The following is a 24391-nucleotide window of genomic DNA, read 5'->3' as shown; positions in this document are numbered from 1 at the left end:
GTATCTATCTTACCCACCGTGAGATAAGCCTCTACCTCCTTACATTTGTCCTCTAGCTATCCCTGCTTAACCATTTTGCACTTGCGGTCGATCTCATTTTTGAGATGTTTGTATTCATTTTTGCCCGCTTCATTTACTGAATTTTTGGATTTTCTCCTTTCATCAATTAAATTCAGTATCTCTTCTGTTACCCAAGGATTTCTATTAGCCCTCGTCTTTTTACCTACTTGATCCTCTGCTGCCTTCGCTATTTCATCCCTCAAAGCTATCCATTCTTCTTCTACTGTATTTCTTTCCCCCATTCCTGTCAATTGTTTCCTTACGCTCTCCCTGAAACTCTCTACAACCTCTGGTTCTTTCAGTTTATCCAGGTCCCATCTTCTTAAATTCCCACCTTTTTGCAGTTTCTTCAGTTTTAATCTACAGTTCATAACCAATAGATTGTGGTCAGAGTCCACATCTGCCCCTGGAAATATCTTACAATTTAAAACCTGGTTCCTAAACCTCTGTCTTACCATTATATAATCTATCTGAAACCTTTTAGTATCTTTTAGTATCTCCAGGTACCACAACAGCAAGGCCGTTTTGGTTAGCGTTACAAGGCCATATCAGTCAATCATCCAGACTGGTGTCCCTGCCACTACTGAAAAGGCTGCTGCCCCTCTTCAGGAACCATACGTTTGTCTGGCCTCTCAACAGATACCCCTCCGTTGTGGTTGCACCTGTGGTACGGCTATCTGTATCGTTGAGGCACGCAAGCCTCCCCACCAACGGCAAGGTCCATGGATCATAGGGGAGCGTTTGCGTGTAACAATTTATATTACTGTGGCACGGTATGCTGTTTTTCTGGTTCATAGCCCCGCCCCTTCCTTGCAAGCAACAATTTGCTTTGCGTAGGAGTTTAGATAAAGTTATAACTTCGAAGGTGAGAAGCTGCTAGCTTTGGGGCGGAGACGCAGGCGTACTTACGGCGAGCGCCAGCGCTGTGATGTGTGCGGCGCACAGCAGCACCTGCACGAACACCAGCATGGAGAAGTAGCCGTCCTGCAGCCGCTGCTGGTAGCGCGCGAACAGCTCCTCCAGGTTCTTCACCCGGAACTGGTGCTGCAACACGAAGACCGCCATTCCGGTTAATTCTAATACAGTGACTCATACCAGTGTTGCAGGTGTTTGTAGGACACCGAGCCGACTCTTGTCACACTAATTCTACTCAGTATTTGTTTCGGGTACGAGAAAGTTACTTGTGGCCATGCTGGCTACGTTTGGGACCCGTGACTTTGTCGAATGATTGTTTACTTGTATTTTCTGCTAACAGTCACTTTTATACAGTCAGTTCCACAAGAAAGTGTACGCCATGATTGTAAATGTACCGCCGCTCGGGATTAGTCGAACGGTCTAGGGCTCTGCAATTTACGGACTGCGCGGCTGGTTGCGGCGGAGGTTCGAGTCCTACCTCAGGCATGGGTGTGTGTGAATCAATGCGCTTTTGTCGGTTGCAGTTCAAAATGAGTGCAAAATATCTGAAGCGTCGCAAAGCATTGTTCCCTGTGCCCTGTGAATCATGCAAAGGGACCAAAGCTTTCTTATGGAGCTGCTGCTAAAGTTATTAGAAAGTCAAAAACATTCGTTGAAAAGTGGGTCAAACGATATTTAGATGTTGGAAACGTGGATGATGGTTCAAATGGCTTTGAGCACTATGGGACTTAACATCTGAGGTCGTCATTCCCCTAGAACTACTTAAATCTAACTAACCTAAGGACATCACACACATCCATGCCCGAGGCAGGATTCGAACCTGCGACCGTAGCAGTCGCGCGGTTCCGGACTGAAGCGCCTAGAACCGCTTGGCCACCGCGGCCGGCAAACGTCGATGATTTTCCGGAGAGAAGGCTAAGGTGCCAAGATGCAATCGATAATGGCGGCGACTGGATTAACTATTAGGTAATTGTGCAATTACTAATAACATTTATTTTCATGTAAAGATACACTGAAGCTCCAAAGAAATTGGTATAGGCATACATATTCAAATACAGAGATACGTAAACAGGCAAAATACTGCGCTGCGGTCGGCAACGCCTACATAGGACAACAAGTGTCTGGCGCAGTTGCTAGATCGGTTACTGCTACTACAATCGCAGGTTATCAAAATTTAAGTGAATTTGAACGTGGTGTTATACTCGGCGCACGAGCGATGGGACACAGCATCTCCGAGGTAGCGATGAAGTAGGGATTTTCCCGTACGACCATTTCACGAATGTACCGTGAATATCAGGTATCCAGTAAAACATCAAATCTCCGCCGGAAAAAGATCCTGCCAGAACTAGACCAACGACGACTGAAGAGAATCGTTCAACGTGACAGAAGTGCAACCCTTCCGCAAATTGCTGCAGATTTGAATGCTGGGCCCTCAACATGTGACAACGTGCGAAGCATTCAACGAAACATCGTCGATATGGGCTTTCGGAGCAGAAGGCCCACTCGTGTACTATTGATGACTGCATGGCAGAAAGCTTTACGCCTGTCCTCGACTCATCAACACATACATTGGGCTGTTGATGACTGGAAACATGTTGCCTGATCTCGTTTCAAATTGTATCGAGCGGATGGACGTGTGCGGCTGTAGAGACAACCTCATAAATCCATAGATCCTACATGTCAGCAAGGGACTGTTCAAGCTGGTGGAGGCTCCGTAATGGTGTGGAGCGTGTGCAGCTGGAGTGATATGGGACGCCTGATACGTTTAGATACGATTCTGACAGGTGACACGTACGTAAAAATTCTGTCCGATGACCTGCATTCATTCGTGTCCATTGTGCATTCCGACGGACTTGGGCAATTCCAGCAGGACAATGCGACACCCCACACGTCCAGAATTGCTACAGAGCGGCTTCAGGAACACTCTTGTGAGTCTAAACACTTCCGCTGGTCACCGAACTCCCCAGACATGAACATGATTGAGCATATCTGGGATGCCTTCAACGAGCTGTTCTGAAGAGATCTCCACCCCCTGCAGGGTTCACGGTGTCAGTTAGCTCCATCCTTACTTCAGACATTAGTTGAGTCCATGCCACGTGGTGTTGCTGCACTTCTGCGTGCTCGCGGTGGCCCTACACAATATTTGGCAGGTGTACCAGTTCCTTTGCCTCTTCAGTGTTTATATAATAGTGATTTCCCACACATAACGGCGATCACTTTTTTGTGGGACTGAATGTACGTTTTATGTTTAATTTAACGTAACGCAACACCGTTAAAGAGTGTTCTGCACATTTTCTACTTAAAAAGAAATTGTCTTAAAGAATATTAATGTAGAACTTTTATTTACTGTCTGCTGCTGGAGGGTCTGTTGAGGATTTTGGAAGGATGGAGGGCAATGGTTGGTCAACAATTGATATCCAGTGACGTCTTCTGCTTGTGTGGAGCAGTGTCTCAGAGTTTATTATGACTGATACCACAGATTGTATTGGATGCAGGGAGTTTTGCATCAGTCATTATATTGCGAAAATCGAGTGCTACTCATATATATGTATATATGACAGTTGTTTGGCGTCCCAAAGTTTCGTTTTTCATCCATGGTACACTGGCGGATCTGTTGTATAACATTACACTTTGTGCTACTTACTTTGTCACTATTTCTTGACATTGTTTGCTGCGTAATTTTTTTCTACATACATGTGAACACTATACACTTAATACCATACGGCGGCCTTGTAGCGTGGATGAGAATCGATTATTGCATTTACAGCGATATTCACGATATTGACAGTCTGGTAGTCGTTCGTTTACAATGGCGCATCTTAAATCTGTTGCATTAGAACCGGCTTGAGACTACTGAATTTTGAGTTTTTGAAATCGGTTATCTCACTAAGAATATTATCTCCAGCCGCGTGGTGTGAGGCGCTATGTCACGGTTCGTGCGAGATCCCTCGTCGGAGGTTCCAGTCCTCCCTCGGTCATGGGTGTGAGTGTTGTCCGTAGTGTAAGTTAGCTGAAGTTAGATTAAGTAGTGTGTAGGCTTAGGGACCGATGACCTCAGCAGTTTTGTCCCATAAGACCTTACCACAAATTTCCAATCAAAAATATTATCTCCATACTTTGTATTATGAATGAAAATTTCCATTTCTTCCATGATATTCCTTATTTTACTTTTTCCGATTTTGCACAAAGCGAACAGTAAACAAAAAGATCTATATGACTCTAGCTTAAGACAATTTGTTTTTAGGTAATAACTATCTGTATGGTTAAACTCCTGAAGAGGTCAGAAAATGCTCGAAACGCATTACGTTACATTAAATTAAACGTAAAACGTAAAAGTGACCAGTAACAGAAAATAAAAATAAAAGGTTATTGTGTTTGGTGAAAACAAAAGTAGGCGGTCTACAAGAGATGTTAGCATAGTCTCAAAATGTAGTACAGTCTGTGAAATACGTAACTGAGAGAATGAGTATGTCCATTATTGGAGGTAGTGGAAATGTGCTGCATTCGACAGTATTCTCTTGGCGAGATTTTAATGACTATGGTGTGCCACTGCCTTTCATTTTCCTCTGGCCTGTCGATGGTGTATCAGATGTCTAAATGTATCGTGTGACGACTGTTAAGTATCGTTATATTGTGTTTACATCTTAAATGATGATAGAAATGAATGAAAGCGAGAAGTAGAAAAAGCAGATGTCTGTACACAGGCTACTGTGTCGAGCAATTTCAAGTTTAATGTCTCTGTCCGGTGAATGGATCACGGCCATGTGTCACAAGGCTGTGCGGGATTTTTCTAAAAGCCTATTGTCATGGTTAAAAAATCGATCACTTTGTTTCTGTTCTGGTTTGAAATCTATTGACAATCGCATTTGGGTATGTACAATCTTGTATTTCTTGATTCAGTTTAACATAAATAAAAAAAAATAAAAAACAAGAGCAACAACACAACTATAAATTTTCTTGTTAGCAGTCAACAACTGTAGGCTGTTCATGTGAGTGCTACAAATGTGTCTGTTAACTATGTTTAAATAAGGACAGATAAGAAATATTGTATATATACACTATGTGATCAGAAGCATCCGGACACCTGGCTTTAAATGACTTTCAAGTTCGTGGCGCCCTCCATCGGTAATGCTGGAATTCAATATAGTGTTGGATTACCTTTAGACTTAATGACAGCTTCCACTCTCACAGGCATACGTTCAGTCAGGTGCTGGAAGGTTTCTTGGGGAATGGCAGCCCATTCTTCACGGAGTGCTGCACTGAGGAAAGGTATCGATGTCGGTCGGTGAGGCCTGGCAGGAAGTCGACATTCCAAAACATCCCGAGGGTATTCTATAGGAGTCAGATCAAGACTCTACGCAGGCCAATCCATTACAGGGATGTTATTGTCGTGTAACCACTCCGCTACAGGCCGTACATTATGAACAGGTGGTCGATAGTGTTGAAAGATGCAACCGCCATCCCCGGATTGCTCTTCAACAGTGGGAAACAAGAAGCTGCTTAAAACATCAATGTAGGCCTGTGCTGTGATAGTGCCACGCAAAACAACAATGGGTGCAAGCCCCCTCCATGAAATACACGACCATAGCATAACACCACCGCCTCTGAATTTTACTATTGGCACTACACACGCTGGCAGATGTCTTTCAGCGGGCATTCGCGATACCCACACCCTACCGTCATATCGCCACATTGTGTACCGTGATTCGTCACTCCACACAACGTTCTTCCACTGTTCAATCATCCAATGTTTACGCTCCTTACACCAAGCGAGGCGTCGTTTGGCATTTACTGGCGTGATGCATGGCTTATGAGCAGCCACTCGGCCACAAAATACAAGTTTTCTCACCTCCCGCCTAACTGTCCTAGTACTTGCAGAGGATCCTGATGCAGTTTGGAATTCCTGTTTGATGGTCTGGATAGATGTCTGCCTTTTACACATTACGAACCTCTTCAACTGTCGGCGGTCTCTCTCAGTCAACAGAGGGGGTCGGCCTATACGCTTTTGTTCTGCACGTGTCCCTTCACGTTTCCACCTCACTGTCGCACCGGAAACAGTGGACCTAGGGATGTTTAGGAGCGTGGAAATCTCGCGTACAGACGTATGACACAAGTGACACCCTATCACTTGACCACGTTCGAAGTCCGCGAATTCCGCAGAGCTCCCCATTCTGTTCTCTCACTATGTCTAATGACTACTGAGGTCGCTGATCTGGAGTACCTGGCAGTAGGTGGCAGTACAATGCACCTAATACGAAAAACATTTGTTTTTGGGGGTGTCCGGATACTTTTGATCACATAGTACTCACACACACAAAATATATATATATATATATATATCTCCAAAACTTTTTACACTATGTTATATTAGTTCTCATATTGTCAGTATCTATCTACTACTACTACTACTACTATTACTCACTGTACACATTTGGACACACACAAATTTGTGTTTGTTAATTATAATTACAAACGTAAAACAACACAATAACATTTTCTAATACAGTTATCTCCAGCATGGCTGTCGACTGCAGCAGCGTAACGCATAATCGTTTTCGCTCTCCGGATTCTACTAATCAGGTTTTGAGTTCTACATCTACATCAACATACATACTCCGCAATCCACCATACGGTGCGTGGCGGAGGGTACCTCGTACCACAACTAGCATCTTCTCTCCTGTTCCACTCCCAAACAGAACGAGGGAAAAATGACGGCCTATATGCCTCTGTACGAGCCCTAATCTCTCTTATTTTATCTTTGGGGTCTTCCCGCGAAATATAAGTTGGCAGCAGTAAAATTGTACTGCACTCAGCCTCAAATGCTGGTTCTCTAAATTTCCTCAGTAGCGATTCACGAAAAGAACGCCTCCTTTCCTCTAGAGACTCCCACCCGAGTTCCTGAAGCATTTCCGTAACACTCGCGTGATGATCAAACCTAACGTAACAAATCTAGCAGCCCGCCTCTGAATTGCTTCTATGTCCTCCCTCAATCCGACCTGATAGGGATCCCAAACGCTCGAGCAGTACTCAAGAATAAGTCGTATTAGTGTGTTATAAGCCGTCTCCTTTACAGATGAACCACATCTTCCCAAAATTCTACCAATGAACCGAAGACGACTATCCGCCTTCCCCACAACTGCCATTACATGCTTGTCCCACTTCATATCGCTCTGCAATATACGCCCAAATATTTAATCGACGTGACTGTGTCAAGCGCTGCACTACTAATGGGGTATTAAAACATTACAGGGTTCTTTTTCCTATTCATCTGCATTAATTTACATTTATCTATATTTAGAGTTAGCTGCCATTCTTTACACCAATCACAAATCCTGTCCAAGTCATCTTGTTTCCTCCTACAGTCACTCAACGACGACACCTTCCCGTACACCACAGCATCATCAGCAAACAGCCGCACATTGCTATCCACCCTATCCAAGAGATCATTTATGTAGATGGAAAACAACAGCGGACCTACCACACTTCCCTGAGGCACTCCAGATGATACCCTCACCTCCGATGAACACTCACCATCGAGGACAACGTACTGGGCTCTATTACTTAAGAAGTCTTCGAGCCACTCACATATTTGGGAACCAATCCCATATGCTCGTACCTGCAGTGAGGCACCGAGTCAAACGCTTTCCGAAAGTCAAGGAATATGGCATCCGTCTGATACCCCTCATCCATGGTTCGCAAGATGTAATGTGAAAAAAGGGCGAGTTGCGTTTCGCAGGAGCGATGCTTTCTAAAGCCGTGCTGATGCATGGACAGCAACTTCTCTGTCTCAAGGAAATTCATTATATTCGAACTGAGAATATGTTCGAGAATCCTGCAACAAACCGATGTTTAGGATATTGGTCTGTTCAACAGATTTGCTCCTTTTAGTAACGGGAAACATTTTACCCAAATTTTTATTGAGCTTTGGATTCAGGGAAAACATAGCAAGTGAGTAATAGCGTCACAAGATACGGAGATAATATAAAAGTATCGGCTTATCGCTTCCTTTTAAATAGTGTACCATCTGCTGCCATTAATTACTCCACAATCGAAGCGTTATCGATGCATAGGCGATGGCAGCAGAGTGTTAAGGGGATAAGAGAGCTATATCTCACACCAACGCAAATGAATGCAATTTTCACCTCGTGGTAAATGGACGATCTATATGCAGACGGTTCGACATAAGGAGATGATAATAAAGCGATATCGGCGATTTATGGATAGTCAAGTGCTATCAGCAACGATATAGTTCCTTTCCTGCTCGCCACATACCCAAAGACCTACATATATACATACATACATACAAGCTTGTGCGATATGATCTGAAGGTAATAAAATGTCATTAAAAATCTCCTGATGCGAGAAAAATAAACGATTTCGTTATGGAAGCTTTGTTTTCGTTATAAGGATGTATTATTATTCTTGAGTTGTGGCTGATTTTAGTATTTACACTAATTTCTCAAGTCAACATACCTTTTTCTCAACACATAATAATCGTACAGGGATGAATGCGGTATCGTTAGAAATATTTATATAATTCTTAACATTTTTATGCAGCGACAGCAACTGATATTGTTGCTGTCGCTGCATAAAAATGTTAAAAATTATCGTTAGAAAGATTTTTTAATCGGCTCCTCACACTGCATACAGATTTTGCACTAAAACTTACCATATGCGGAAAATTTTAACACAAGGGAGACTTTTGACTATCATAGATAAAAGGGCGTCATGGACACCCATATTTTACGATGCTAACTTTTTAATCACGAATAAGAGACTCTTTTTGCATATTATCTTATTAGAAATACTTTATTTATTTATTTTAAAGTACTTATTAACAGGATAATTTGTATGCAGTATTGTCATAGTGACCACCCCGGTAGTCCATCATCTCTGTGCGTCGTGCAAGCTGACTTTTCTAAACGAATATTACTCCCCGAAACAAGAAACATGTGTGTCATTGTCGCCAATTACTCTTATCCCATCGACTACACTTATTCCAAATACTGTCTTTATTTACAACAATAAACGTGAGAAAGTTTCATATGGGCCCCCTGTTTTGAATTAATGATCAGCTGATTGACAATGGGAAAACTGTTTTAATATCACGGATAAATTTAACACCATTTGATCCCACCATATCATAACTGTCTTATTGACAGTTGCCTATTAAAATTGCAGTTGCGACCACTGCGAACAAGTCGCAGGGACAAACAATTCCGAGAGCAGGACTGTTTTTACCTAATCCCGTCTTTACTCACGGACGACTGTGTGCATCCTTTCCAAGGATAACTAAATCAAGTAACATTTTTGTATACCTTAAAGAAAATGAAAAACAAAAAGTATACGAAAATTACATTCTTACGTCAAATATCGTTTACACCGAGGTATTGTAATGCTCTGAAAGAATTTTGTTCAAAATTATGTTCATGGAAATGTATATACGAGGATGTAGCATAAATTCATGATTAGTATTTCACGTCGGTTCATTTTTAAATATGTTTTCTCTTTGTTCCCGCAACTGCCCTTGTACCAACGACTACATTTATTCCAAATAGAGCCGCGCGGAATGGCCGCGCGGTTTGAGGCGCCATGTCACGGACTGCGCGGCCCCTCCCGCCGGAGGTTCGAGTCCTCCCTCGGGCATGGGTGTGTGTGTGTGTTGTTCTTAGTATAAGTTAGTTTAAGTAGTGTGTAAGTCTCAGCAGTTTCGTCCCTTAGGAATTCAAACAAATCTGAACATTTTCCAAATAGTGTCGTAGCTGTTTAAAATTATAAAAGTGCGAAAGTTTCGCAAGGGACCCTGGTACAAAAGTTAAACCAAACTCGTACGTTAAAATGTTACACAATTTGTATATTGCCAAAACGGTTTTGTCAAACAATACTGAGAAGTTTTTGCAGTGCGTCCCCATTTATTTGACTATTCATAATAAACTCCTCTGCCCTCGTGAGCTACCTGATTCTTCGAGATCCATACTTTTTATAAAAACGTTTGTGTGTGTGTGTGTGTGTGTGTGTGTGTGTGTGTGTGTGTGTGTTCCACATCTGCTACTAAAGCACTGGACCAAAGTCAATCAAAGGTGGTACACATGACGCTTATTGCCTGGACAGAATCGCTGTGGGGGTAAGAACCACATTCCTATCAAAGATGTGGGGGTGAAAATGCAGTGTAGCCCACGACGCAAGAATACAATAGTTTATTCACCCAGTATTTGAGAATGATATCTCTTAGTGATCTGCAACGAACTTTCTACGTCTTTCAAACCTTTACGAAGCTTTTTCTCGTTGACAGATCCCACAAAATGACGAAATGAATAAAGTTTATCATTTACTACATTTGCGCTTTTCATGCAGTAAAACTGCCACATGGGACATGAAGTTTTATGTTCTTACTTATTTACTACTAACCGTATTCACGACACAGTTTGCAGACAGTATTCACGTACACCATTGAATGTACCAACAAGATTATATCACTGTGCGACACTTAGTTGAGGAGATATAACACGAGAATAAGCCGCATCATGCAGGACGTTTTAATTTATTATTTCTTTATTATTAACTCCATTCACAACGCATTTCGAAACAGTAGCCACATGTACCACTGGATGTACCTGGAAAATTATCACTGTACGACTCATAGTACAGGAGAGACGACGTCATAAACATTCGGATGCGGGATAGTGAAATTGCAGGGCGAAATTCGCTAGAGATGCAAGAGAAATATGTTAAATATAAGTGAAATATATTGGACATTTGCATACGCCGGCACATCCATCGGTAAGACGCTCATCCTAAACCCCTGAAACGATTTCAGTCATATTTCGTACACATATTAGGCACGATGTGGAAAGAAAACTGTGGGGGTAAAAACTACCAACCTCCTATTGGAGTGAGGGTAATAACGTGATAACTCCTCAATGGGAGTTCAATGTGCTATTCACTGCCTCTTATCTGTCGATATATTCTTGACCGAGAGTCGACAGTTGTTTTATTCGTCATTGCAACACACCAGCACATCGGTCATAATTTGCGTTGACTACTTATCAGCAGTAAATTTCAACGTTCTCGTGTACCATTCTTTTAGGTCCGGCTTTGGCACGTGCGACTCTGATTACTTGCAGATTAAGAGCACTTGACAGTGAGGGTTGTTTATTTCAAGAGTGAAGAGCTTATGCAGGTGCAGAACGATGAGTGGGCACAACTGGCAGATAAAGCTTAGGGAACAGGAGTTTTATGAGTGAGTAGCAGAGTACCCAGCTTTTCAGGGTATGTATTTATTCCAGTCTTCTGTTATTCCATCAACTCCTTCCCCCTGTCGCCGTCCATCCCCTTGTTCCCTCTCTGTCCATCTTCTCCTCTCCCCTCTAATTCTACCTCCTGCTCACCTCTCTCCCTGTCTATCTCCCTCTCGCTGTTCATGTCCTCTTCCGTCCGCTGTCTGTCCATCTCCTCCTCTTTCCTTTCTCTGACCGTCTGCTTCTCTCTCCTCTCTCTGTCCGTCTCCTGCTCCCCTTTGTCTATCTCCCCCTTCCTCCTCTGCTCATGTCCTCCTCCTTCTTCTCTCTGCCCATCCGTTCTTCTCCATTGTCTCTACCCATCTGCTCCTCTTTCCTTTCCCTGTCCAACTCATTCTCTCCTCTCTCTCTTCAACTCCGCCTCCCTCCTATTTGTGTCCACCTTGTCCTTTCCCATCGCTGCCCATCTCCTCCTGTCTAACAATCCAGGTTTAGGTTTTTGTTGGTCTCCTCACTTGATTAGAGTGGGTGCGAGGCCGATTTTTTACCTTGCTTGCCCAATCAGAGCTTGTGCTCTGTCTGTAATGACTTCGTCGTTAACAAAACGTTAAAACCTATGCGTCCTTGTATCACTAACAGATCGTTACATCAATTGCATCAATATTTCGAATATTATGATATACACGAAAGCACCAAAGAAACTGGTATACGCAAGAGTATTCAAATACAGACAGAATACGGCGCTGCGATCGGCAACGCCTATATAAGACAAGTTCAAATGGTTCAAATGGCTCTAAGCACTATGGGACTTAACATCTGTGGTCATTAGTCCCCTAGACTTAGAACAACATAAACCTAACTAACCTAAGGACATCACACACATCCATGCCCGAGGCAGGATTCGAACCTGCGACCGTAGCAGCTGCGCGGTTCCGGACTGAAGCGCCTAGACAACAAGTGCTTGGAGCAGTTGTTAGATCGGTTTTTGCTGCTACAATGGCAGGTTATCAAGATTTAAGTGAGTTTGAACGAGGGGTTATAGTTGGCGCACGAGTGATGGTTCAAATGGCTCTGAGCACTATGGGACTTAACATCTATGGTCATCAGTCCCCTAGAACTTAGAACTACTTAACCCTAACTAACCTAAGGACATCACACAACACCCAGCCATCACGAGGCAGAGAAAATCCCTGACCCCGCCGGGAATCGAACCCGGGAACCCGGGCGTGCGAAGCGAGAACGCTACCGCACGACCACGAGATGCGGGCGCGCACGAGTGATGGGACACAGCACCACCGAGGTAGCGATGAAGTCGTGACTTTCCGTACGACAATTTTACGAAATGCAGATGATAAACGGGTATTCATTGGACAAATATATTATACTAGAACTGACACGTGATTACATTTTCACGCAATTTTGGTGCATAGATCCTGAGAAATCAGTACCCGTAATAACGGCCTTGATACGCCTGGGTATCGAGTCAAACAGAGCTTGGATGGCTTGTACAGGTACAGCTGCCCATGCAGCTTCAACACGATGCCACAGGTCATCAAGAGTAGTTATTGACGTATTGTGACGAACCAGTTGCTCGGCCACCATTGACCAGACGTTTTCAATTGGTGAGAGATCTGGAGAATGTGCTGGCCAGGGCAGCAGTCGAACATTTTCTGAATCTAGGAAGGCCCGTACAGGACCTGCAACATGCGGTCGTGCATTATCCTGGTGAAATGTAGGGTTTCGCAGGGATCGAATGAAGGGTAGACCCACGGGTTGTAACACATCTGAAATGTAACGTCCAGTGTTCAAAGTGCCATTCGTGCACCCAGGTTCGTGCACCAGGCCGTTGGGATCCAGCACAGCGTTCCGTATTGCCCTCCTGAACCCACCGATTCCATATTCTGCTAAGTCATTGGATGTCGACCAACGCGAGCAGCAATGTCGCGAAACGGTAAACCGCAATCGCGACAGGCTACAATCCGACCTTTAACAAAGTCGGAAACGTGATCGTACGTATTTCTCCTCCTTAGACCAGGCATCACAAAACGTTTCACCAGGCAACGCTCGTCAACTGCTGTTTGTGTATGAGAAATTGATTGGAAAATTTCCTTATGTCAACACGTTGTAGGTGTCGCCACCGGCGCCAACCTTGTGTGAATGCTCTGAAAAGCTAATCATTTGCATATCACAGCATCTTCTTCCTATAGCACGTCATCTTTGTGGTGTAGCAATTTTAATGGCCAGTGATGTATTAATGGTGCTACGAGTGTTGCCACGAGCTTCGTCAGTTACGGCATCAACTCTCCGTGTGAGTCAGTTGTAATGTGTGACAGGGGGACGAGGAAGTCAGCGCTGCGGGATAGAGGCCAGTCAAAGCCAAGCACCAGGCGCCTGCGAGCTAATGCTGACTAACCCCCATCCACTGGCGGGTTTACGGCCACTCGCAAACACCTGCGGGCGAGAGGAGCCGGCTCTTGTCAGCCGCACGTATCAAGGGTGTGTTCACGACTGCAGACTGTAAACACAGGACTATATTTTTTTTTACCAGGGAAGGTACTTTCTGCAAATACCTAGCGTGGGAAATTGTATGTAATTCTCTAACAAAAAGAGTAAGTAGGGGACAGTAAAGTCGAGAAAATAATGTATGCAGCGAATCTGTGGTAGCAGAGCGTATGTAATAGAACTGAAAATCAGAGACGTAAGCAGGAGGAAAGCTATCATCGAATTATGGACAATCTTCACAACAGCCATTCTTACGAGTAATGAATGAACTGAGAACTCGAATAAAAAGAAAAGGAGAAAGAAATGAAGAAATATGAAGGTCTATTTAAGTGAGGTTTATGAAAACTAAGCATAAATTTGGATCAATATGCTTTCGTCATATTATAATGAATCAGATGTCTGCACTTTTTTTGTTTCATGATTCTTTAATCCGTGTTTTATTCTGTTCATCATAAACGGTACGCTTCGTTCTCGCTTGAAAGAAGTGAGATTAGGGTTTAACTTTTTTTTTTCTTTTTTGAGACCTTCCTTTCATGTTACCTTTTCAGCTGCAAAGTGTGTCCAAGTAACATGAACCAGAAATAGGCGAGTATTTTACAATGTAACTATTACTTACAGTTCTTTATCTACTGAAGTTACACCTCCAAAACATTTATGTGCCGCCTAAAGATCTGAAGTGATGTTCTATCGACAAACTTTTTCGTACTTTAACGTACTTGACGGTTTTTTTGTGAAAAGTTTTGTTGTAAACGTTAACAAGAGTTGCGTACTTCTGATTTTAAAGACTACCGAATGCCGTTAAAGATGCAGATTCTTTTCATTTCATAAACCTAGCTCCTTCATTATTTCGGTAGACAAACAATTGCAAAAATTCGCACCTGTGAACTTCATTATTGCCGAAAACCTAGTTTCGTTGTCTTGAACAGTCTATGAAGTATCATGGGTGTCTACTTTACGTGGGTGACCTGCTTATGCTTGGAGTCTCTAATCAATGTATTTGTCCTCTTTCACACAATATGTCGATTATTAGTGGCCTGTCACGTACTCCAAATTCGTAATCCGCTGTACGCAGTTTTCGTTTGGCGTAGTGAGTCAAATCCGGCTAAATGGTATTACTTATGCGGGAAGATATTTTGAATCAGAGGACTACTGGAAAGAGAATAAAGGGCTTTCAGTTACACCCACTGAAGCAGGCGATAGGCAAAGATCACAAGTGCCGCCACGTTTACGTGAGACCGCACGTGGCATTCCCATTAAGAAAGTTTATGTTACCAAATGATTATTCATACGATAACTGACTTCATACAGATCTTCTGGTGTTAAGTGATAGGTAATAAAAGACATGGCATTGAACAGCTTTAATAGAGGATGAACTAGCTAAGAATCTAGAAAGACTTAAGTGAACAGCTCCAAGAAAGAGGAGATTCCTACATAAGTAATCGAATTGAATTGGCGAAGAGATACTGCTGTGAGTGTAGTGAAGTGAACCCTGAAGACTCAGTCTTGCCAGATATGATACTGAAATTCTGCGAGAACGGTACACACTTTATGGAAATCAATACTATGTACTGTAAAAATAAAATAAAATAAAATAAATAAAAATAAAAACCCAGAGAAGAGAGATGTATGATAACAATTTGGATTGATTTCCTCTGAGAAAATGATAATATCCGGAGAGAGTTGGATTTAGTGACGATACTCATAGAACAATTTGAGTGTATAGCTCTGTAGTGTACAGCAGAACAATAGATGTTGATGTTGCAGTTTTCAATGGATATGAATAGACTCTTCATTCAAATGCGAGGTGATATCTGCTTGAAATTTATTGTCTTTTAAATTACACGTCCCTCCACTGCATGAGATCATTACAGAAAAATGAAAACTTTGACAAAAGAAAACATGGACAATAAAAATATGAATTCCGCGGGCATATTCACGAGTTACAGATTTGTAACGAACAAAGTGTACACTGACCATGAACTTATTTTCCTCCCATAATAGTAACAAACACAGGATGCGTACTTGGTTTCCACTGCAAATTAAAACAACCTTGCCCGAGTTATCCTACACTTTTTCTAATAGCCTATACATTTGATGAGTTTAAAGTGATGAAACATGGCCGGCCGAAGTGGCCGTGCGGTTAAAGGCGCTGCAGTCTGGAACCGCAAGACCGCTACGGTCGCAGGTTCGAATCCTGCCTCGGGCATGGATGTTTGTGTTATCCTTAGGTTAGTTAGGTTTAACTAGTTCTAAGTTCTAGGGGCCTAATGACCTCAGCAGTTGAGTCCCATAGTGCTCAGAGCCATTTGAACCATTTTTTGATGAAACATGAATCTGTAAATAACATGCACCGCGAACATCTCATATTCTTGGTGCAGCCTCAATAGGCGACTGGAGATTTCAGAAACAGATTCTTTAATGTACGTGAATTCATCCAGTACCAGCAACAAATGTGATATGCCGCCGCTCGTGAGTAAAGTACTGGGACAGGGGATTAAAAAAAATCTATACCAACAAATAATGAAAGTAAGAACATTTCGGAATTGCACTAGTGATATTGTGCAGTGCGTAGACGGAGACATGCCTGATATACAAATAAAAACAAGTAATACTTTTATGTTGTACAATATAGCTTTCGTAGCAACATTTATAGTATTATGGTAAGGAATTTAAATTATGTACACAGCACAGTGACGATCTCCCTGGCCATGCTGTTCAATCGCATGACATAGTAGACTCAGACTAGGCGGTTCAAATCATGGTGGCGAAAGAAAAAAATAATTGCGGGAATTTGGTTGTAATAAGACAGTCAACTACAACATCAGTAAGAGTGTGGCACGCAGTACATCGGCCAGACGCAGCTATCCATACTGCAGAGTTGCTTGGAGTACGTGAGGAGCGTTCGCCTCTACCAAACCGACAGGTCTGCAGCGGCTGCCTCTAAAAAGGTGCGCCTGAATTTTCTTAGAAATACACTATCACCATTTTGTTTTCCTGTTTCTTCATCGAAGATCCGTCAAGGAAAATATACAATCGACTGCTATCTCGCCATATAAATCCTCGAGAGCAGAACTGTAGAACGCACGTCAAGTCTTAATCAGGAAGGTTAAGATTCCATGTCCCGTCGACGGAAGGAAGATAAGAAGTTTTTCGAGACAGAGCACAGGCTGGGATTAGCGAAGAATCCGGAAGGAAATCTGTCGTGAGTTTCTCAGAGGAACCGTCCCGCATTTGCCTTAAGCGTTTTAAAGAAACCGCGGAAACTATGCACGACCGCACGGGTATTTGAATTCCCGTGCCCCGTAATATGACATCATTGTCTTACCACAGCACCGCCTCGCATTAAATTGAGCATACGTTCGGCTACAAAAATTATGAGAGAGGAATCCGGTAGTGTTCTCTTCAGAGAAACCATATCGGGATAAACATTAGTTGCTTTAGCGAAACCATGAAGAAATAATATGCATACATTAGTGATGTTAACGAATGACAAACACTGACCATCCAGAACATTTTGACCATCTACCTAATAGCCGGTATGTCCACCTTTGGCACAGATAACAGCGGCTACGCGTCGTGTCATGAATGAAATGATGCCGTGGTAGGTTACTGGTGAGAGTTGGCACTAGAGATGGGTCGTTTGCGAAGTAACGGGTCCAAAGGAACGGTTCACTAAGATGAACGGAAGGAGCGAGGAACTAATTCTAAGGAACGGCCTTTCACAGTTCACTTCGGTCACGGCTTTCTACTTATAGTTCCAGAGAACGGGAAATGGTCGGTCTCGTTCCAGCCTCGGTCCCGTTCCCGTCTGTCTCCGTCTCGGTCTCGGTCGGCCGGAGTCATCCTTCTTCGTGTGGCCACTCGTCACAGTTCAACTGCCGACTACTCATAGTTACTTCAGTATCGAGTTGTTCGTTTAGTTCGCTGCTCACGCCCATTCTAGATCTCTTCCAAACCTTTTTTGAACTCTGAAGGTTCTTTTCATATTCTATTCAGCGTTCACGACCGGTAATGAAAACGTATTTTATAATTACCTAAATTACATAAAAATTACGTGGTATATAATACATACACTTTTTCAGATAGCAGAACGGCTTATCAGCTTACTTCACTATTTCGATAAACAGCAGAAGAAATGTAAAAAGGCAAGATTTTTTTTGTTATTACACATGCAAAGGAAATCGGCATACGGCATACAAGAGTGGCCATTTTCAGTCTTTTTTTTTATCCAAGGTAAAAGTGCATGTCCATTGTTATGGAAGGCAGACCGACTTAGAACCGAATGAAGCCCGCGCTCTATAATCAAGTGTCTGGTGTCACATTCTGTAAAGAGAATATGATAACTTCTACAATATTATTTCAGTGGTACGGGGTAGCGCACGAAAAATCGGCCCCGAGTACTAGACTGCTCACTGTCGCCCTCCAATCGTCATCTACTGTTCCGAAGTTTTTGTTTGCATTAGCTTATTTGTTATTTCTTCACTGCCTAATTATTCCATGTTTAGCTATTCTGCTTGTAGCGGTCAACAAATCGTGTGTAATTGGCGAACAGTCTGTACTCGGGCCGGTTTTTCGTGCGCCACCTTATGTTATTTCACTGCGATCAGCCACGTAACGCTACAGTTGGCTAAACGAGAGGTTTTGCAGAATCACTAAAATTACAAGTGTGTGAGAATTTTGTTATGAATAAAAACTCTGTACTCCAGGGGGGATGCAAGTGCTCGCTCTTGGCGCCTTCCGTCTTCAGTCACCTACGCTACTAATTTTCAGTTTTTCATAAGAACCATATACCAAGCACAAATGAACGGTGAACGAGTAAAAATGAAAGGTTCCCAAAAATAAAAAAGAGCGATCACCAGTGAACTAGTTCCAAGGATGAACGAGTTTGCCCCTTTCTAGTTGGCACCACATCTACACACACAACTCACCTAATTCCCGTAAATTCCGGGGACGGGGCGAAGAGCTCTGACGTCACGTTCCATCGCATACCGGATGTGCTCGATCGGGTTCAGATCTGGCGAGTTGGGGGGGGGGAGGCAGCACATCAATTGAAATCCGCCACTGTGTTCCTCGTACCACTCCAACATACTACTGGCCTTGTTACATGGGGCATTATCTTGTCGAAAAATGCCACTGCCGTCGGGAAACATGATCGTCATAAAGGGATGTATGTGGTCTGCAATCAGTGTGCAATACTCCTTGGCTGTCATGGTGCCTTGTACGAACTCCGCTGAACAAGCGTCTGGTTGTTGTTGTGGTCTTCAGTCCTGAGACTGGTTTGATGCAGCTCTCCATGCTACTCTATCCTGTGCAAGCTTCTTCATCTCCCAGTACCTACTGCAACCTACATCCTTCTGAATCTGCTTAGTGTATTGATCTCTTGGTCTCCCTCTACGATTTTTACCCTCCACGCTGCCCTCCAATGCTAAATTTGTGATCCCTTGATGCCTCAAAACATGTCCTACCAACCGATCCCTTCTTCTAGTCAAGTTGTGCCACAAACTTCTCTTCTCTCCAATCCTATTCAATACCTCCTCATTAGTTACGTGATCTACCCACCTTATCTTCAGCATTCTTCTGTAGCACCACATTTCGAAAGCTTCTATTCTCTTCTTGTCCAAACTAGTTATCGTCCATGTCTCACTTCCATACATGGCTACACTCCATACAAATACTTTCAGAAACGACTTCCTGACACCTAAATCTATACTCGATGTTAACAAATTTCTCTTCTTGAGAAACGCTTTCCTTGCCATTGCCAGTCTACATTTTATATCCTCTCTACTTCGACCATCATCGGTTATTTTACTCCCTAAATAGCAAAACTCCTTTACTACTTTAAGTGTCTCATTTCCTAATCTAATTCCCTCAGCATCACCCGACTTAATTTGACTACATTCCATTATCCTCGTTTTGCTTTTGTTGATGTTCATCTTATATCCTCCTTTCAAGACACTGTCCATTCCATTCAACTGCTCTTCCAAGTCCTTTCCTGTCTCTGACAGAATTACAATGTCATCGGCGAACCTCAAAGTTTTTACTTCTTCTCCATGAATTTTAATACCTACTCCGAATTTTTCTTTTGTTTCCTTTACTGCTTGCTCAATATACAGATTGAATAACATCGGGGAGAGGCTACAACCCTGTCTCACTCCTTTCCCCACCACTGCTTCCCTTTCATGCCGCTCGACTCTTATAACTGCCATCTGGTTTCTGTACAAATTGTAAATAGCCTTTCGCTCCCTGTATTTTACCCCTGCCACCTTCAGAATTTGAAAGAGAGTATTCCAGTCAACATTGTCAAAAGCTTTCTCTAAGTCTACAAATGCTAGAAACGTAGGTTTGCCTTTTCTTAATCTTTCTTCCAAGATAAGTCGTAAGGTCAGTATTGCCTCACGTGTTCCAACATTCCTACGGAATCCAAACTGATCTTCCCCGAGGTCAGCTTCTACCAGTTTTTCCATTCGTCTGTAAAGAATTCGTGTTAGTATTTTGCAGCTGTGACTTATTAAACTGATAGTTCGGTAATTTTCACATCTGTCAACACCTGCTTTCTTTGGGATTGTAATTATTATATTCTTCTTGAAGTCTGAGGGTATTTCGCCCGTCTCATACATCGTGCTCACCAGATGGTAGAGTTTTGTCATGACTGGCTCTCCCGAGGCCATCAGTAGTTCTAGTGGAATGTTGTCTACTCCCGGGGCCTTGTTTCGACTCAGGTCTTTCAGTGCTCTGTCAAACTCTTCACGCAGTATCTTATCTCCCATTTCATCTTCATCTACATCCTCTTCCATTTCCATAATATTGTCCTCAAGAACATCTCCCTTGTATAAGCCCTCTATATACTCCTTCCCCCTTTCTACCTTCCCTTCTTTGCTTAGAACTGGGTTTCCATCTGAGCTCTTGATATTCATACAAGTGGTTCTCTTCTCTCCAAAGGTCTCTTTAATTTTCCTGTAGGCAGTATCTATCTTACCCCTAGTGAGACAAGCCTCTACATCCTTACATTTGTCCTCTAGCCATCCCTGCTTAGCCATTTTGCACTTCCTGTCGATCTCATTTTTGAGACGTTTCTATTCCTTTTTGCCTGCTTCATTTACTGCATTTTTATATTTTCTCCTTTCATCAATTAAATTCAATATTTCTTCTGTTACCCAAGGATTTCTATTAGCCCTCGTCTTTTTACCTACTTGATCGTCTGCTGCCTTCACCACTTCATCCCTCAGAGCTACCCATTCTTCTTCTACTGTATTTCTTTCCCCCATTCCTGTCAATTGTTCCCTTATGCTCTCCCTGAAACTCTCTACAACCTCTGGTTCTTTCAGTTTATCCAGGTCCCATCTCCTTAAATTCCCACCTTTTTGCAGTTTCTTCAGTTTCAATCTGCAGTTCATAACCAATAGATTGTGGTCAGAATCCACATCTGCCCCAGGAAATGTCTTACAATTTAAAACCTGGTTCCTAAATCTCTGTCTTACCATTATATAATCTATCTGAAACCTGTCAGTATCTCCTGGCTTCTTCCATGTATACAGCCTCCTTTCATGATTCTTGAACCAAGTGTTAGCTATGATTAAGTTATGCTCTGTGCAAAATTCTACAAGGCGGCTTCCTCTTTCATTCCTTCCCCCCAATCCATATTCACCTACTATGTTTCCTTCTCTCCCTTTTCCTACTGACGAATTCCAGTCACCCATGACTATTAAATTTTCGTCTCCCTTCACTACCTGAATAATTTCTTTTATCTCGTCATACATTTCATCTATTTCTTCATCATCTGCAGAGCTAGTTGGCATATATACTTGTACTACTGTAGTAGGGTCTGGTGTTTCTCTTTAATCAAGTTAAAGTAAGCTCAAGACGAAAAACAGATAATAACCAAAAAACATATTTTATACAAGTTCGACGAAGTATTGAAGCAATGTTTGATGTTTTTTTGTTTTGCGTTTTTTTTTTTAAATTACCTTCTTGTTGAGAAAATTGCATTTCTAGCGCTATATGATAAATCTGCCTTGTTTTCTTTATTTCTGTACAACATCCCTCCGTTTCACGTTACAACAACGTTTTTCGAGTAAAACCTGAACTGAACATTGACAATTTCAATTTTGCTATAAATACTTTTTATTTTTAAGTAATAGTTAGGAGGAGACTACGTAGAACAAAAATGTTGTATAGGTTGCCCAGCCCTTTACATATCCTCACTCAGTCTCTAGACGGTTCACCGCTTCCGGTTTTTGGAAGTATCTAGTAAGACACTGATGACACGTGCAAAGAAAGCGATCGAAATGAGGGTGCGCCCGACAGATTTGCGACACCCTCAATGTACAGGCAATTCGCGTTCTATCTTAACTGACAAAAGCTACTGGGGAAAGTAACGCCATCTACTCATATTTCTGATAGTCTACGGTAGACAACGGTAGTTTTACAACTCTAGCTGCAGTTGATATGTAAAATAAGATACAAATTACATTAAAATGTTTTTAAAATTTTTTATTTTATTTTTTAAGCAGGAAACAGTGCACCAACCCTTGTCGTGAAATGGCGTTCCGGAAATTGGAACAGCTGTGGTTTGAGCCAAGTGCGGGGGCTCTGTGTCGCCTGCGCTGAAACACCGTGTGATGAATGCTGCCTCGCACGGTACAAATCACGCAGAGCCTAATCGGCCATCAGCGGCCAATTAGCTCCACACGGGAACAGGTTCGGCTGCTTTAAGAAGCAATTTGTATACATAATCTCCACGTCTTCGCTGTATTTTTACGTAAAGTCGTGGTGCGGCTCTCGCAGCTAAACTCATGGAGAACTGTCTTGCTGCAAAGTAATGGCACTGAATAGTTGCTAAGCTGTACCGTGGAGAAGCCGTTGTCCATTTCCAAGCTGCCTTTCACGCTTCTTAGCCACTAGCTACATAAGAATTGAAGGTCGCAAAAGTTTAACTCTCCCATAATTTGCTTTTCATCTCGGACACAAACAATTTTTTTTTGTTTTGTTTTTTGTAACTGTGCACTTCATACTGAAGACGTTTATTAGAATAGAATGAAAATGCACGTCAGACTGATCAGGTTTATTCTAACAGAATGAGATCCGACGCTATTAACCTAGTAGTCAACGGGAATTTTAATCTTCCTTCCTTCTTGTTTTAAAATGAACAAAATCAAAATTTTGTTTTTAAGACAAAAGTAAACGTACGGTAGATATTTTTAAAAAGGAAATCAATATTAAAAAGAAAATCAATGGCTGATTTTTGTTCTAGTCACTGGCAGTCATTGATTTTAAATTATTAGACTTCTTTATGAAATCTACAGCACATTTCGAGCAAAAATCTCTTTGTCAGGAATTTACCACAGCGCGCAAGTATGTAAGCATGTATTATAATTATTTTAACTTTTGTGGGCCTGTATACTGTATAGACGATGTGCAGAACAAGATGCTCAGCGTTGCTTCGTTTATACCGAATGTGGTTCCCTAACGTCTTTAAGCTGAGAATTGACAGTTCAAAATTTGTCTGGCGGGTCTAAATCCAAAAATAAGATATGTTACGGTAGTAGCCTGTTGAAGAAATCTTCTTCAGATTCTCCTGAAGTGATCTGGTCTAAGTACATAAAGCCAGTATGCCCGTACGGGAATCTGAGCCGCTCTCCTCCCAAATGTGAGTTCAGTGGCTGGACTATGGCCCTGCCTCGCTCCATAGCATGACCCACAGCTGTATGGACCTAGCTTAACCATCTGCCATATGATGATAAGCACGGTGTTCCGTTCTTGTGGCTTCTGTGAATTATTGTGGGTGGAGGTTACACTCAACAACCGAGCTAGGTTAATGATTGGCTCCTTTTACCGACCTCCCGACTCAGCAGCATTAGTGGCAGAACAACTGAGAGAAAATCTGGAATATATTTCTCACAAATTTCCTCAGCATGTTATAATGTTAGGTGGAGATTTCAATTTACCAGATTTAGACTGGGACACTCAGATGTTTAGGACGGGTGGTAGGGGCAGAGCATCGAGTGACATTATACTGAGTGCACTATCTGAAAATTACCTCGAGCAATTAAACAGAGAACCGACTCGTGGAGATAACATCTTGGACCTATTGATGAGAAACAGACCCGAACTTTTCGACTCTGTAAGCGCAGAACAGGGAATCAGTGATCATAAGGCCATTGCAGCATCACTGAATATGGAAGTAAATAGGAATATAAAAAAAGGGAGGAAGGTTTATCTGTTCAGCAAGAGTAATAGAAGGCAGATTTAAGATTACCTAACAGATCAAAACGAAAATTTCTGTCCCGACACTGACAATGTTGAGTGTTTATGGAAAAAGTTCAAGGCAATCGTAAAATGCGTTTTAGCCAGGTACGCGCCGAGTAAAACTGTGAGGGACGGGAAAAACCCACCGTGGTTCAACAACAAAGTTAGGAAACTACTGCGAAAGCAAAGAGAGCTTCACTCCAAGTTTAAGCGCAGCCAAAACCTCTCAGACATACAGAAGCTAAACGATGTCAAAGTTAGCGCAAGGAGGGCAATGCGTGAAGCGTTCAGTGAATTCGAAAGAAAAATTTTATGTACCGACTTGACAGAAAATCCTAGGAAGTTCTGGTCTTACGTTAAATCAGTAAGTGGCTCGAAACAGCATATCCAGACACTCCGGGATGATGATGGCATTGAAACAGAGGATGCCA

At 42.4% G+C, this 24391-nt stretch overlaps 1 protein-coding gene across 1 annotated transcript in view; it reads right to left on the bottom strand.

Moving 5' to 3' along the window:
• LOC126260008 (adenylate cyclase type 2-like) overlaps nucleotides 1-24391 on the bottom strand; it is a 516154-nt gene that overhangs the window by 171606 nt on the left and 320157 nt on the right. Inside the window, exon 4 of the mRNA XM_049957168.1 lies at nucleotides 970-1104. Coding sequence (XP_049813125.1) covers nucleotides 970-1104 — 135 coding nt within the window. The remainder of the gene's footprint in view (nucleotides 1-969; nucleotides 1105-24391) is intronic.

Source organism: Schistocerca nitens, chromosome 5 (genome assembly GCF_023898315.1).
Source record: "Schistocerca nitens isolate TAMUIC-IGC-003100 chromosome 5, iqSchNite1.1, whole genome shotgun sequence".
Taxonomy (NCBI): domain Eukaryota; kingdom Metazoa; phylum Arthropoda; class Insecta; order Orthoptera; family Acrididae; genus Schistocerca; species Schistocerca nitens.
This window is presented reverse-complemented; position numbering and strand designations above follow the sequence as displayed.